The sequence below is a fragment of the Sciurus vulgaris genome (assembly GCF_902686455.1).
Source record: "Sciurus vulgaris genome assembly, chromosome: 14".
Lineage (NCBI taxonomy): Eukaryota > Metazoa > Chordata > Mammalia > Rodentia > Sciuridae > Sciurus > Sciurus vulgaris.
The window spans coordinates 64,079,184-64,095,333 of NC_136475.1; the positions used below are offsets into that span (position 1 = coordinate 64,079,184).

At 35.6% G+C, this 16,150-nt stretch overlaps 1 protein-coding gene across 4 annotated transcripts in view; it reads right to left on the bottom strand.

Moving 5' to 3' along the window:
• Positions 1–16,150, bottom strand: part of EML4 (EMAP like 4) — a 161,357-nt gene that overhangs the window by 40,837 nt on the left and 104,370 nt on the right. For all 4 annotated transcript variants that reach the window (XM_079109760.1, XM_079109761.1, XM_079109759.1 and 1 more), the window contains 4 exons: positions 8,634–8,703; positions 7,299–7,409; positions 4,547–4,642; positions 40–174 (listed from right to left, as the gene is read on the bottom strand). In XM_079109760.1, the coding sequence (XP_078965886.1) occupies positions 40–174; positions 4,547–4,642; positions 7,299–7,409; positions 8,634–8,703 (412 nt within the window). The remainder of the gene's footprint in view (positions 1–39; positions 175–4,546; positions 4,643–7,298; positions 7,410–8,633; positions 8,704–16,150) is intronic.

A 16,150-nucleotide genomic window follows, 5' to 3' on the forward strand; every position in this document is an offset into this window, starting at 1 on the left:
TTATGTACCTAATGAAGTTATAGTATTCTGATAACTTACCCCAAAAATTCCTTGTTTTCTTGTTAGTGAATTACCACTCCAAGTCCAGAAAAAAATATGAGATTTACCACATGTTATTATGGTATTTGCATCTGTTGGGTGGAACTCCACAGCCAAAACAACCTCATTTGTTGTCTGTGAAAAGAGAAATAAAACTTCAGATAAATGAATATTTTTATAGCTAGCAAGTACCAATTTTAGCTTCTGACAAAAACAGGGAAAATTTTGAAGGAAATGCCTTTTTTTTCTAAGATATATTTTACTAAAATTTTTAATAATAATCCCTGGTTGTAGGGACTGAACTCAGGGGCACTTTACCACTAAGCTACATCACCAGACCTTTTTATTTACTTATTTTTAATTTTGAAACAGGGTCTTGCTAAGTTGCTAGGCAGGCCTCAAACTTATGCTCCTCCTGCCTCAGCATCCCAAGAGCTGGGATTACAACAAGAATGTGTCACTGCAATTGGCTTAATAATAAATTTTTAAGAACAAAGATTTAAATTTCATGACCTCATCTTCTTATATCATTTTAAATATCATTTTTATGCTACTTATTCATAAAAATCTTGTATTTGGAAGACATTCATGAGTTATAGCTTTAATTATTTTAATTTATCATATATTCAGGGAGAGCACATTAAAACTGTCAAATATAAGAGCAGTGTACATTGTCTAAAAGTTAGAAACAGAACAAAGCTAGAAACAGAACATTACTAACATTTTAGAAATATCCTATGTCTTCTGCCAAGCTATCATCCTCTCTCTCTACTTAAGAAACCATTATCTTGATTTTCAGCAAAAGAGATCTTTGTCTGCTTCATTTAAACAGAATCAAACAATGTACTCCCTTCATAACTCTGGCTTGTTTTCTGAACATTACACTTGTGAGATCTATTGGTGAAGGTATATATAGTTGTAAATTGTTCATTCTAATTGCTATACACTATTCTTTTGTATAAAAAAGACCACATTATTGTTTTATTCATTCTCCTGGTGATTGGCTTTAAGGTACTTTAGACTTTCTTTTGGCTATCATAAGTAGCACAGCTATTTGTCCTCTAGCAAAGAACTGGATATATTTCTGTTGGGCTTATACCCAGGAGAGAACCAGCAGGTATGCAAATGTTCTGCTTTAGTAGATAATGCCAAACAGTATTCCAAAATGGTTTTGTACTAACTTACATGCCTAGTAGCAGTGTATGAGACTTCCAGTTACTCTACATCCTTACTAATGTAGGCATTTTTGTCCTTTTCATGTAAGCTACTTTGGTAGGTACACAGTGATATCTCACTGTGTGTGCTTTTTAAAAAATTGTTGATGGACCTTTTATTTTATTTATATGTGGTGCTGAGAACCAAACCCAGTACCTTACACATGCTAGGCAAGTGCTCTATCACTGAGCTATAACCCCAGTCCCTCACAGTGGTTTTAATGAGGCTGAGCATCTTTTCCTGTTTATTTTTTTTTCTTTTTAATATTTTATTTTGACATGAAAATCTTTAATGAATCCAGAATTTGTTTTTGTATATGGTGAAGGTAGAGTCTCCTTTATTTTTGGAAGATAGTTTTATCTTCTTTTCAATGTTTATTCCAATAATTCACTTCCCTGTCTGTATTAGTTCCTCAAAGCAGTGTTAGTCATTTGTGAAGACAACAGAATAACTTCAGCATTTTTTCATTTAGTAAAATGTTTGCTCTTGCTTTTTTTTTTAATTAAAAATCATAAATTTACATAGGGCAATGTTGTTTGATTCATTCTGTTATTTTTTTTTCCCTTTCCCCCCCACCCCTCTTTTCCCTCTATAGTCCTTCCTTCCTCCATTCTTACCACCCTCCTTATCCCTAACCCTAAACCTAACCCTAACCCTAACGCTAACCCCTCCTACTCCCCATTATATGTCCTCATCCGCTTATCAGCGAGATCGTTCATCCTGTTTATTAATCACCCTACTTTATGAAGTCCTTGTTGAAATCTTTTGCCAATTTACTTTCTTTCTTACTGATATACAGAAATTCCTTATATATTATGAACATGAGTGTTCTACCAGAAATATATTTTCTCATATTCTTTTAAAGTTGTCTATTCATGAAATTTTTAATATATCACTTTCCCCCACTTGTAATTAGTAATTTTATGTGTCACATTTAAGAAATTTGCTTATGAAGGTATCCTACTATATTTTCTTCTAAAAGCTTTGTACCTTTCATACCAACATTCATAATCCACCTAAAACTGATTTGTGTGAATGCTGTGAGGTAAAGGTCAAGATTAATTTTCCCCATATGGATATCCAGTTAATCCAGTACTATTCATTGAAAGTCTTAACCTCTGCCAAAAATCAAGCCGTGTAGTTTATTTCTCTATTCATTCCCCCTGATATGTTCTTCTACCCTTGTACCACAATGACTCAATGATATAATAGATACAGATATCTCATAGAGTCCTCCAAATTTATTCTTTTTTTTTTTTTTTTTGGTACTGGGGATTGAACCCAGGACCACTTTACCATTGAGCTACACCCCCAGTCCCTTTTCAGTTTTCTTCTTTTGAGACAGGGTCTCACTAAGTTGCTGAGGCTTCTTCCGTCTCGGCCTCTTGGGTTGCTGGGATTACAGGTGTGTGCCACCATGCTTGGCTTATCCAAGTTTATTCTTTTTCTCATAGTTGTCCTGATTGTTTTTACAACTTTGTATTTTCAGATATATTCAGTTTGTCAACTTCATGCAGGATTTTACCATGTTGACTATATGGATCAATATGCAGAGAAGTAACATCTTTATAAAATCATATTCTGTCCATAATATAAAATATTCCTCCATTTATTAGGTTTTCTTTAATTTTTGTTATTACAGTTTTCAAATTGCCTTATTGAGTCTCAAGTTTACATAAATTAAGAAGTTATTTATCAGTTCCCCAAATCCTTATGGCTTAGAGACAGGACAGAGCCTATCAATAGCAGAACAGATTAAGTTTAACACACAGGGGAAAACTGAGTGATCTCGCTCCTGTCAACTCATTCCTTAGGCAAAATGCCTCTATTCTTTAGTAAAGTCTTTTCTTTTTCTCCCCAAAGAAGAAACTATAAGTTCTCTTTTTTAAGTTAACTTCAGTTGTTTTACAATCACCTGTACTAGAAAGAGGTATAATGAAGACATTTAAGACACAAAGTTTGGAGAACTGGATATGAGAACTGAGATAAAAGGAGCCATAATGATATCTGAGATTCTAGCTTGGGAACTTAGGTGGAATATAGTGTGAATCACTGAGACAATACTGGTTTGGGCTAGGGAAGATAATCGATAGATTAAAACATGTAAATTTTAACTTGTGGTATAAGGATTTCACATAAAGATATCTTAGCAGGCTTCTAGAAATAGGGATTCAACTTGTGAGAGATTTGGGTTGGAATGGATGTGAAACTCAGGAGACAAAGTTATAAGTGAAGGACTGGAACAGAACTCAGAGCAACAGAAACACATATATGTCCAGAGAAGGAGATGGATGAATGATTGGTAGGAGGAAAACCACACACTTCATTTGATAGACCTTACTATCAAGGACGAAAATTCACACACTCTGGTGCAACTTACCTATATTTGTGTTAAATTACTCTAAATGACGATGAAGAGAAGACCATTTATGTCTTCATTAATGTATTTTAAAGTTTGAAGTTTCCTGACAGCTTGTAGTTCTTTCAATTATATCAATCAAACAGAACAAGTACTTTCTTCAAAAGATTAACTTACACATGAAAACATAACAACATCTATTTTGACCAACAAGCTGAAAGCTTGAAGACTATGCAAAACAAAACTTCTAAGAGAGGAATGAAAGAAAAATACATTATTATTTAGGGTGCATCAAACATGTTGTAGACTTTTTAAAGGTATTCTTACACTGGGAGTCTCTCTGAAAGCCTGTCAGACGGAGAAGGCCACTTCTGACCCACGTAAACACAGCTTCAATGCTAACCTGACAGTCTTCTCTTACCAGATATAGCTTGATCCACACAACAGATCAACACTATTATAAATGCTATAGCATTTTCTATAATAATCCTATAAACATAATTTAAACAAAAAAACTATTATATATGTTCTTCAGTTATGTCAGCCATATATTTAAGGTTGAAATTTTCCTCACAATTTCTATAGCTTTAAATATTGAATAAAAATTACAATTTTGATAAAGCAGCAGCAGTCGAGTAGTGTGGAGACTTAAATTTTTGGGATTAGACATCCTTTTATCCATTGTGCTACTTTGACATTTCAGTTACACAATATCTGAAACACTGAAACTGCTTCAAGATGCTAGACTTTTACTTTGTATCTACTGTGGTGTTAATATCATAAGAATGTTTATAAATGAGTAAATATGATGAATGTGGCCAGTGAATTTACGCTTGCAACCAAAGGTATGCATATCATAGTGGCTCCAAATACCTGCCAAACAAATATTGTATTCTGAAAGATGACACTCAATTAAAAATTGTTTTGATTTACCTTTATTTCTGCTCCTTTAGATTTTTTCTGCCAGTCCCATACAGTAAGCATATGCTCATTGGAGTCATCAATAACACATAAATGGATACCTGAATCCTAAAGAAAAATCAATTAAAGGCATTTAAAAATTCCTGAATAAGGTTTTTTTCTCTTTATTTTTGATGTGTATGTGGTGGTCCTGGGGGTTGAACCCAGAGTTGCTCTATCACTAGGTTTTGTCTCCAGCCCTTTTTGTTATTTTTTAAAAATTTGAGATAGCATCTCAGTTGCTGAGGCTGGCTTCAAACTTGTGATTCTCCTGCCTCAGACTCCTGAATCACTGGGATTACAAGTCTTCACCACCGTGTCTAGTGGTAGGGCTGACTTTCTAAGTAAGAAATATCATTATTAAAACTGCCAACAGAAGGGCTAGGGATGTAGCTCAGTGGGAAAGAGCTTACCTAGCACGCATAGGACCTGGGTTCAATCCGTAGCACCACAAAACAACAACAAAAAACAAACAAACAAAAAACTAACAACCAATAATAAAATAATACAAAATCTTTCAAACAATATTCTCTGAAACATAATGAATGTACTATTTGCTAAAGCTGTATTTTCTTCAAGGATATAGATTCTTAAATTATTTTTCTATTTTTAAATGGTCCCCCTAGGTTGATTCCCATCTGCCAGTTAGTCACACTTCTATTAATTAGTGACAACAAATTTTTTTTTGGGTGGGGGTCATACTATGGATTGAACCTGGGGTGCTCAAACACTGAGTCACATCCCCAGCCCTTTTTTTTTTTTAAATGGAGACAAGGCCTTGCTAAGTTGCTTAGGGACATCACTACATTGCTGACGCTATCTTTGAACTTGCTATCCTCCTGCCTCAGCCTCCTAAGCCACTGGGACAAATAATTCTTTCTGAAGATATTCTAATCGCTTTGGCATCTTATGCTTCCTCTTTACTGTTGGAAAATATTCAAGGTATTTTCCCATGGAGTAAGTGGGAAGAAATGTACATAATTTTTAAAATTTTCTATTAATGAAATTCTGATACTTTGAGGGAATAAACTAAAATTAGTGACTATTTTAAGGTTTTCTAATTTCAAATTTTTGTGATCTGTCTTATATTCACATGGGTAAATAAAAATAGAACTAAATACTGTTTTCCTGAATCCATTTTCATTCATATAATTCAAGTCTCTAGGTTTGTAACTATGGATGATATTAATTTTTTTCTAGTAGCATCTGTAGTATGTGCTTCATATCATCTCTAGATAGAGAAATAATGCACTATCTCTGGAATAGAGAAACACTGTAGTGAAGGAAGAATGAGATAAGGAAGAACAGAGTTTAGTCTTTATCTCAGTCTGTATTAAATCATTATATGGATTAGAAAAAGAGTATGAGCTATTCAAGACCATCTCAAACACCATAACAATGCAACCAATAACATGACAAGAGTTCCTGCTATAGAGACTAGGGGGTGGGGGAAAGTAATGATAATATTTCCTTTCTGTCCTCTTAATTCCTGTTCTAAATTATTTTCCTAATTCTGACTTGTTAGCCCCCTGACATTCAATGACTTTAAGCTAGCAAAATTCCTAAATTCATTCAGATTTATTTTCTGCTCTAAAACTGTCCCTTCTTCCATGTCCCGCAAAACTCCCATAACTTGGAATACAGCTACTGACAACAGAGAACTAAAGAGATAATATGAATACATAAATATATTCTGAAGCATAAGTGAGACCCAATAAAATTCTAAGGGGTATTTATATTTGAAATGCAAAACTATAAAACCTAATATGTAGATGGTCTTCTGCATACTTTATAATCATCACTACATATTAATTTTTTTAAAAAAGAAAATGCTTACATTTGTAATATTTTTATGTTACCCTCAGGCTCATAAGAGACTGATAGACACAAGATTTTAGGAAATACAAAGGTGTGATTGTTTTCTTTGTTCCATTATGACACCAAGAAAAGTCAATGATTTTGCAGAACTGGCCAAGTTACATATATGTGAGTTTTAAAAAAAATAAGATCTCTTCTATGATTTAAATTGAAGTGAAGGCACACATCATATTGCCTATTTCAAAATGTACTATGCTGTGAATATATTCCTCCAGCCACTTCCTACACCTATACTAGAATCCTATCTCAGAACAGAACAAAATTAAGTTTAATTAAGTATAGTATATTGATCCTATCTTCTGTTTGTTGTACTGGGGATTAAACCCAGAGACCCTCTATCACTGAGCTACATGACAGTTCTTTTTACTTTATAGTCTTGCTAAGTTGCAGAGGCTGGCCTCAAAACTTGTGATCCTCCTACCTGAGCCTCCAAAGTACCCAAGACTACAGGTATGCACCAACTCCCTTGTCTCCTATCTTTTTTCTTTTTTGGGGTGTACTGGGGGTTGAACTCAGGGGCACTGGACCACTGAGCTACACCCCCAACCCTATTTTGTATTTTATTTAGAGACAGGGTGTCACTTTAGCACCTTGCTTTTGCTGAGGCTGGCTTTGGACTTGAGATCCTCCTGCCTCAGCCTCCTGAGCAGTTGGGATTTCAGGCGTGCACCACCTATCTTGTCTCCTATGTTGATCCTATCCAAAGCAAATGTAGTACTCAGGTTAAAATGCTAGACATTAATAAAGCAATAGTTAATATCTCATTTTTCAGTGGATGTTAACAAAAAAACTGATCTTCAGTTCTATCTCTTAGTTTTGCTTAACTTTTTTAAACAGTGTTACTTACTGCTTTTGAAAAATCCAGGCATCCTACTCCACGCTCGAAAGTTCCAAGTCCAATAATTTGCAGCGTAGATAGACTAACTGAATCCCACACTCTGACATGAGGTTGCAGAGGCTGCAAAAACACAAAACAGGAAGACTAACCGGTATTCAGGTGATGCAAACACACATGACTACCACACAGAACTGGTGTCACCTTCAAAAAGTAAAAGGGGTGAAGAGACGTCTATAAGAAAATACCAGATTTAGACATGCCCCCAAAGAATCTCTAGTAGGTACTTTGTTCCATGTCACGAAACTAAGGAAAACAGCAAGAATGACAACAGTAGCCAAATAATTTGACTATTTATTATGTTTCACATGTTCTCTATGTCACATGGATTAAAACATTTCAAATTCTTAAAGTTACAAACTATAGGTGTGATCATAATTACCATTTAACAGATGAAGAAACTGACATACAGAGATTTAAATAACTTGATAAAAGTTATACAGCTACTGAAAGGTAAAATCAATTCAAATGCAGGAAAATGACTGTCAATTACTCTGCCTTTCTTTTTTTTAAGACAGGGTCTCACTGTGTCCAGGTTGGTATATAGACTTGTGAGCTCAAGTGATCCTCCCATCTCAGACTCCAGAGCAGTGGAAATACAGATATGTGCCAGTTGGATGCTTAGCTTTTAGAACTACCTTTATTTCTGAGAAAATCAGTGTCCAGTAAATTCCTAGGCAAGTAGTCCTCAAACAGAATATGGAACTGGAAGGGATCTTTTAAAACAACCCCATATAATCTCCCCCTCAAATGCCCCCCACTCCTTTTCGTTAAACAAACTGAATCAACAGAATGTCATGAATATGGTCAAACATATGCTTATCAATCATCATCAACATTCACTAATGATCTTAGAAGAGATTTGTTATATATGCCAATTTGAAAACATTGCATAGTAACTGAAAACTCTTTAAATGATATCACTTCTCCATATAAATAAAGTCAAGAGGATAATTGCACTACCATCAACTATGGATAACTGCAGTTCCTTCTGGCAAATAAGGATGAGTTATTCTATATAAACAAAAATCGAACATGAACATTACTCTATTTTTATAATAATTTCCCTATAGAAGACTTATTATTTAGAAAAACACATTTGGCAGTTTGATTTTCTTTTGTCTTTTTAAATGTTCTTAGAGTTCTAAAGGTTTTTCCTTCACTTATGCTAGAAATCCTTTAGTAGTTAAATTTTAAAAACAAGTTGTGGTTAAAAAAAATTACAAACAATTCCATTCAAACAGCAATTATCACTAGATATAAAACGCATAATTCTGTGCTGCTTACCCTTCCATCTTTATCCACTCCAGCTATCTGTCCAGTTGCGATCCTAATTTTGTCAGGATGAATAGCAAGGCTAAAAAAAGTAATATTAACAACAATTTTAAATACAAAAATCATGTGAAACAGCAGAAAGGCACCTATCAACATGTTTCAGTTTTACTGTCATAAACAATCACTTTGATCTATTTTATTTTCTTTAGGAAATTAAGTAAACATCAATTATTTAAAGATTTTTAAGTTTTCAACTGTATTTATGTTTCTTTGTTAAGCTTAACAAATTAATGGAGCATTAAATTTGAAGAAAATATCCACAACTTTGGCATGGTAACAAACTAAACTGTTTTCATTTGTTCAAGTTTCTTTCTAGTACATGTATAGTCATACATATTCATATGGTTTTATTTAAAGATGCAGTATTGCATGGTATAATTTTAATCTAATAAAACAGAAGCTTTTTTTTTTCATTTTTCCACATAATCCCTTATAAACTATTACTGACTTAACAGTTCTTTCATCTTTTAGGCATTTCTACTTTTCTATAAGGGGAAAAAAATAAAAGAACAGTCAGCATCATAATGCCATTAACTTTTAAATTAGTTCTTGAAGAACTTTTCAAGTCAAATTTGGAGCAAAGAATTTTTAAGTGGAAAACAGTGTACCAAATGTGCTCAAATTCATCATGGTACACATACAATTGATTACCAAAAAAATTTTTTTAAATGTCTTCATGTCCATGCCTAGAATTGTTCTGTATCTTTACACAACAGGTAAGTGCAATTGAAAACTAGTTTTGTTTGTTTCTTGGAAGGTACTGCTAATTATTTTCTGGAATAATAGTGATTCAAACTGTCATAAGACAGAAAAACATGCCTAAAGTTCTATAACTTTCTTATATTAAGAACAATATATTTTAAGGGGCTGGCAAGGTAACTCAGTGGTAGTAGAAGCACTTGCTTAGCATATGGAAGGCCCTAGATAGTCCTCAGCACCTCAAAAGAGTGTGTGCATGTGTTTGGAAAATAATTTGGTATAAGTAGTATCTTATTTTCTTTAATTACTAAGGAGATTAGAGTTCATCAATATTTCTTTTATTTTCCCCTGGTGATTGAACCCAAGGACACTTTACCACTGAGCTATCTCAGCCTTTTTTATTTTGAGAAAGGGTCTCACTAAGCTGCCAAGCCTAGGTTGAACTTGCTATCTTCCTGCCTCAGCTTCCCAAGTTGCTGGGATTACAGGTGTGTGTCACCATGCCCAGCTCAATGTTTAATTCCATTTCGTCTTATTCAAATAGTTTTTATCTGGTATTGAGATCAAATATATTAAGAGTAACTAAAAATCTAAAACATTGACATTTTGTCATATTTAATATAGATATCCTCTCCTTTCAAATAAATTTTTAAAACTAAAATTTCTGGTTTGGGAAATACATTTTTGCATTATTCAAATATCAAAACTATAAAAAATACATTGAGAAAAATCTCTTCTCCACCTGTCCTAACTGCTAAGATCTCATCTATCTGGTTCCTATTCCTATCGTCTGAAGTCTCTAAATGTAATCACTGTAGTTTCTAATCTCTGTTTTTACACAAATGAATACATACACATTCTCCCGCTTTTTTTTTATTAAAAATCATAAATTTACATAGGGCAATGTTGTTTGATTCATTGTTATTTTTTTCCCTTCCCCCCACCCCTCCCACACCTCTTTTCCCTCTATACAGTCCTTCCTTCCTCCATTCTTACCACCCTCCTTATCCCTAAACCAAAACCTAACCCTAACGCTAACCCCTTCTACCCTCCATTATATGTCCTCATCCACTTATCAGCGAGATCATTCATCCTTTAGTTTTTTGAGATTGGCTTATCTCACTTAGCATAATATCCTCCAATTTCATCCATTTGCCTGCAAATGCCATAATTTTATCATTCTTCATGGCCGAGTAATATTCCATTGTATATGTATATATATATATGCCACAGTTTCTTTATCCATTCATTAACTGAAGGGCATCTAGGTTGGTTCCACAATCTGGATATGGTGAATTGAGCAGCTATGAACATTGATGTGGCTGTATCTCTGTAGTATGCTGATTTTAAGTCCTCTGGGTATAGGCCAAGGAGTGGGATAGCTGGGTCAAATGGTGGTTCCATTCCAAGCTTTCTGAGGAATCTCCACACTGCTTTCCAGAGTGGCTGCACTAATTTGCAACCCCATCAGCAATGTATGAGTGTACCTTTTTCCCCACATCCTCTCCAACACCTATTGTTGCTTGTGTTCCTGATAATCGCCATTCTAATTGGGGTGAGATGAAATCTTAAGGTAGTTTTGATTTGCATTTCTCTTATTACTAGAGATGTTGAACATTTTTTCATATATCTGTTGATTGCTTGTACATCTTCTTCTATGAAGTGTCTGTTCATTTCCTTAGCCCATTTGTTGATTGGATTATTTGTATTCTTGGTATAGAGTTTTTTGAGTTCTTTATAGATTCTGGAAATTAGCGCTCTATCTGAAGTATGAGAGGCAAAGATATTCTCCCCTCTGTAGGCTCTCTCTTCACATTACTGATAGTTTCCTTTGCCGAGAGAAAGCTTTTTAGTTTGAATCTATCCCAGTTGTTGATTCTTGCTTTTATTTCTTGTGCTGTGGGAGTCCTGTTAAGGAAGTCTGATCCTAAGCCAACAAGTTGAAGGTTTGGACCTACATTTTCTTCTATAATTTGCAGGGTCTCTGGTCTGATTTCAAGGTCCTTGATCCATTTTGAGTTGAGTTTTGTGCAGGGTGAGAGGGGTTTAATTTCATTCTTTTGCATATGGTTTTCCAGTTTTCCCAGCACCATTTGTGGAAGAGGCTATCTTTTCTCCATTGCATATTTTTGGCACCTTTGTCTAGTATGAGAAAATTGTAATTATTTGGGTTTGTGTCCATGTCCTCTATTCTGTACCATTGATCTACCTGTCTATTTTGGTACCAATATCATGCTGTTTTTGTTACTATTGCTTTGTAATAGAGTTGAAGATCTGGTATTGCGATATCCCCTGCTTTGCTCTTTCTACTGAGGATTGCTTTAGCTATTCTGGGTTTCTTATTCTTCCAGATGAATTTCATGATTGCTTGCTCTATTTCTGTAAGGTACATCATTGGGATTTTAATTGGAATTGCATTGAATCTGTATAGCACTTTTGGTAGTATGGCCATTTTGACAATATTAATTCTGCCTATCCAAGAACATGGGAGATCTTTCCATCTTCTAAGGTTTTCTTTAATTTCTTTCTTTAGTGTTCTGTAGTTCTCATTGTAGAGGTCTTTCACCTCTTTTGTGAGATTGATTCCCAAGTAGTTTATTTTTTTCGAGGCTATTATAAATGGGGTAGTTTTCCTAATTTCTCTTTCTGAAGATTCATCACTTATGTATCAAAATGCATTGGATTTATGAGCATTGATCTTGTAACCTACTACTTTACTGAATTCACTTATGAGTTCTAAGAGTTTTCTGGTGGAATTTCCAGGTTCCTCTAAATATTTAATCATGTCATCAGCGAACAGGGATAGTTTGAGTTCTTCTTTTCCAATTCGTATCCCTTTAATTTCTTTGGTTTGTCTAATTGCTCTGGCTAGAGTTTCAAGGACAACGTTGAATAGAAGTGGTGAAAGAGGGCATCCCTGCCTTGTTCCAGTTTTTAGGGGGAATGCTTTCAGTTTTTCACCATTTAGAATGATACTGGCCATGGGCTTAGCATAGATGGCCTTTACAATGTTAAGGAATGTTCCCAGTACCCCGATTTTTTGTAGTGTTTTGAGCATGAAGGGATGCTGTATTTTATTGAATGCTTTTTCTGCATCTATTGAAATAATCATGTAATCCTTAACTTTTAGTCTGTTGATACGGTGAATGATATTTATTGATTTCCGGATGTTGAACCAACCTTGCATCCCTGGGATAAAACCCACTTGATCGTGGTGCACTATCTTTTTAATACATTTTTGTATGCGATTTGCTAAAATTTTGGTGAGAATTTTTGTGTCAATGTTCATTAAGGCTATTGGTCTGAAATTTTCTTTCCTCGATGTGTCTCTGTCTGGTTTATGTATCAGGATGATATTGGCTTCATAGAATGAGTTTGGGAGGGTTCCCTCCTCTTCTATTTTATGGAATACTTTGAGAAGTATTCGAATAAGCTCTTCTTTAAAGGTTTTGTAGAACTCGGCTGAGAACCCATCTGGTCCCAGACTTTTCTTTTTTGGTAGGCTTTTGATGACCTCTTCTATTTCATTGCTTGAAATTGATTTATTTAAGTTGTGTATGTCCTGCTCGTTCAGTTTAGGTAATTCATATGCCTCTAGAAACTTGTTGATGTCTTCAAGGTTTTCTGTTTTGTTGGAGTAGAGATTTTCAAAATAGCTTCTAATTATGTTTTGTATTTCACTTGTGTCTGTTGTGATATTTCCTTGTTCATTCTGAATTTTAGTAATTTGAGTTTTCTCCCTCTTTCTCTTTTTTAGTGTGGCTAAGGGTTTATCAATTTTGTTTATTTTTTCAAAGAACCAACTATTTATTTTGTTAATTTTTCCAATTGTTTCTTTTGTTTCAATTTCATTGATTTCAGCTCTGATTTTAACTATTTCCTGTCTTCTACTACTTTTGGTGTTGGTCTGCTCTTCTTTTTCTAGGGCTTTGAGCTGTAGTGTTAAGTCGTTTATTTGTTGATTTCTACTTCTTTTGTTGAATGCGTCCCATGAAATAAATCTTCCTCTAAGTACTGCTTTCATAGTGTCCCAGAGGTTTTGATATGTGTCTTTGTTCTCGTTTACTTCTAAGAAGTTTTTTTATTTCCCTCCTGATGTCTTCTGTTATCCATTCATCATATAATAGTGTATTATTTAATCTCCAAGTATTGGAGAAGTTTCTGTTTTTTATTCTGTCATTTATTTCTAATTTCAATCCATTATGATCTGATAGAGTAAGAGGTTGTATTTGCTAACAGTAGCTTTGTGGCATAAAACATGGTCTATTTTAGAGAAGGATCCATGTGCTGCTGAGAAGAAAGTGTATTTGTTCTTTGTTGGATGGTATATTCTATATAAGTCAGTTAAGTCTAAATTGTTGATTGAGTTATTGAGATCTATGGTTTCTTTATTCAATTTTTGTTTGGACGATCTATCCAGCGGTGAGAGAGGTGTGTTAAAATCGCCTAGTATTATTGTGTTGTGGTCTATTTGATTTCTGTAATTGAGAAGGATTTGTTTGACGTACATGGATGAGCCAATGTTTGGGGCATAGATATTTATGATTGTTATGTCTTGCTGCTTTATGCTTCCCTTAAGCAGTCTGTAATGTCCTTCTTTATCCCTTCTGACTAGTTTTGGCTTGAAGTCCACATTATCTGAAATGAGGATGGATACTCCAGCTTTTTTGCTGTGTCCGTGTGCATGGTATGTTTTTTCCCATCCTTTCACCTTTAGTCTATGGGTATCTCTTTCTATGAGATGAGTCTCTTGCAGGCAGCATATTGTTGGATTTTTCTTTTTAATCCAATCTGCCAGTCTATGTCTTTTGATTGATGAGTTCAGGCCATTAACATTCAGGGTTATTATTGTGATATGATTTGTATTCCCAGTCATTTGACTCATTTTTGTTTTTTTGACATGATTTGGTTTCTCCTTTATTTGGTTATTCCTTTAGGCTAGTTCCTCCCGTTGCTGATTTGCATCGTTGTTTTTCATCTCTTCCTCATGGAATATTTTGCTGATAATGTTTTGTAATGCCGGCTTTCTTTTTGTAAATTCCTTTAGCTTTTGTTTATCATGGAAGGATCTTATTTCATCGTCAAATCTGAAAGTAAGTTTTGCTGGGTATAAGATTCTTGGTTGGCATCCATTTTCTTTCAGGGCTTGGTAAATGTTGTTCCAGGCCCTTCTAGCTTTTAGGGTCTGGACTGAAAAATCTGCTGAGATTCTTATTGGTTTCCCCATGAATGTAATGTGATTCTTTCCTCTCGCGGCCTTTAAAATTCTGTCTTTATTGTGTATGTTAGGTATTTTCATAATAATGTGCCTTGGTGTGGGTCTGTTGTAATTTTGTATATTTGGAGTCCTATAAGCCTCTTGTACTTGGTTTTCCATTTCATTCTTCAGATTTGGGAAATTTTCTGATATTATTTCATTGAATAGATTGTTCATTCCTTTGGTTTGTTTCTCTAAGCCTTCCTCAATCCCAATAATTCTTAAATTTGGCCTTTTTATGATATCCCATAATTCTTGTAGATTCTGTTCATGATTTCTTACCATCTTTTCTGTTTGGTCAACTTTGTTTTCAAGATTAAATATTTTGTCTTCAATATCTGATGTTCTGTCTTCCAGGTGTTCTATCCTATTGGTTATGCTTTCTAAGGACTTTTTAACTTGGTTTATTGCTTCCTTCATTTCAAGGATTTCTGTTTGTTTTTTTTTCAATATCTCTAACTCTTTATTGAAATGATCTCTTGCTTCCCGTATTTGCTCTTTTAACTGTTCACCTGCGTGATCATTTAATGCCTGCATTTGCTCTTTCATCTCCTCCTTCAATGCCTGCATTTGCTCTTTCATCTCCTCGTTTGCTTCCCTGATTGTTTTAATCATGTACATTCTGAACTCCCTTTCTGACGTATCTTCTGCTGTGCTGGCATTGAGTTTTATTGATATAGTATCTAGGTTTGTTTGGGACATTTTCTTCCCTTGTTTTCTCATATTGGTCTGATGTCAGTGGGACTCTTTGATATTGCAGATTTCCTCTATTTGCTCATAATGTCCCTGTAGATTTCCAGAGTATCACCTCCCAGCCTTCAGTAGCCTGAAGTCTTGGAGTAACTTGATAATGCAGTACTTCCTAAGAAAGTTGTCCCTAGCCCGCTACTGGTTCCAGGGCTTGGAGTTGGCTCTGTGTGGAAAGGCTCTCACTGGAGGGCCTGCTCTGCGAAGCTGGAGTATCTGGCCCTGTGGGAGGAGCGCACCGCTGGAGTGCTCAGGGTTGCCTGGGGGAGACTCTAGCTGCCCTGCCCTACTCTAATAAGCCGCCCGAATCTGGGCCTGCCGCCCAGCCTGACCTTCACCAGGTGGGGGAGACTCACCCCGTGGTTCTATTTTAGTCCGAGTCTCTCAATGCCTCCCCTTCTTGAATCCTGGGTTCTGGAGCGACTGGAGATACAGTCACCCTCTATTCCGCCATCTTGGATCACCCCATTGAAAAAGCCTGGGAGCTGCAGGGGGGCAGGGCCACCTGGAGAGGTCTCTGGCTGCCCTGCTCTGGTCCCAGAGGCTGCTTGCGGGTTCAAGGTCTCTGCTGGCTTGGGGACTTGTGGCTGGCTCTGTGTAGAAAGGCTCTCACTGGGCGGTCTGCTCCGAGAAGCTAGCCTGGAAAGGCACTTCCCGTCCGAGGGAGCTGGGCTGCTTGGGAAGTCCCTGGCTGCCCTGTCCTGGTCTCTGAAGCAGCGTGTGGGCGGGCTGGAGCTCGCCACGCGCTGGATCAGGGACTTGGAGT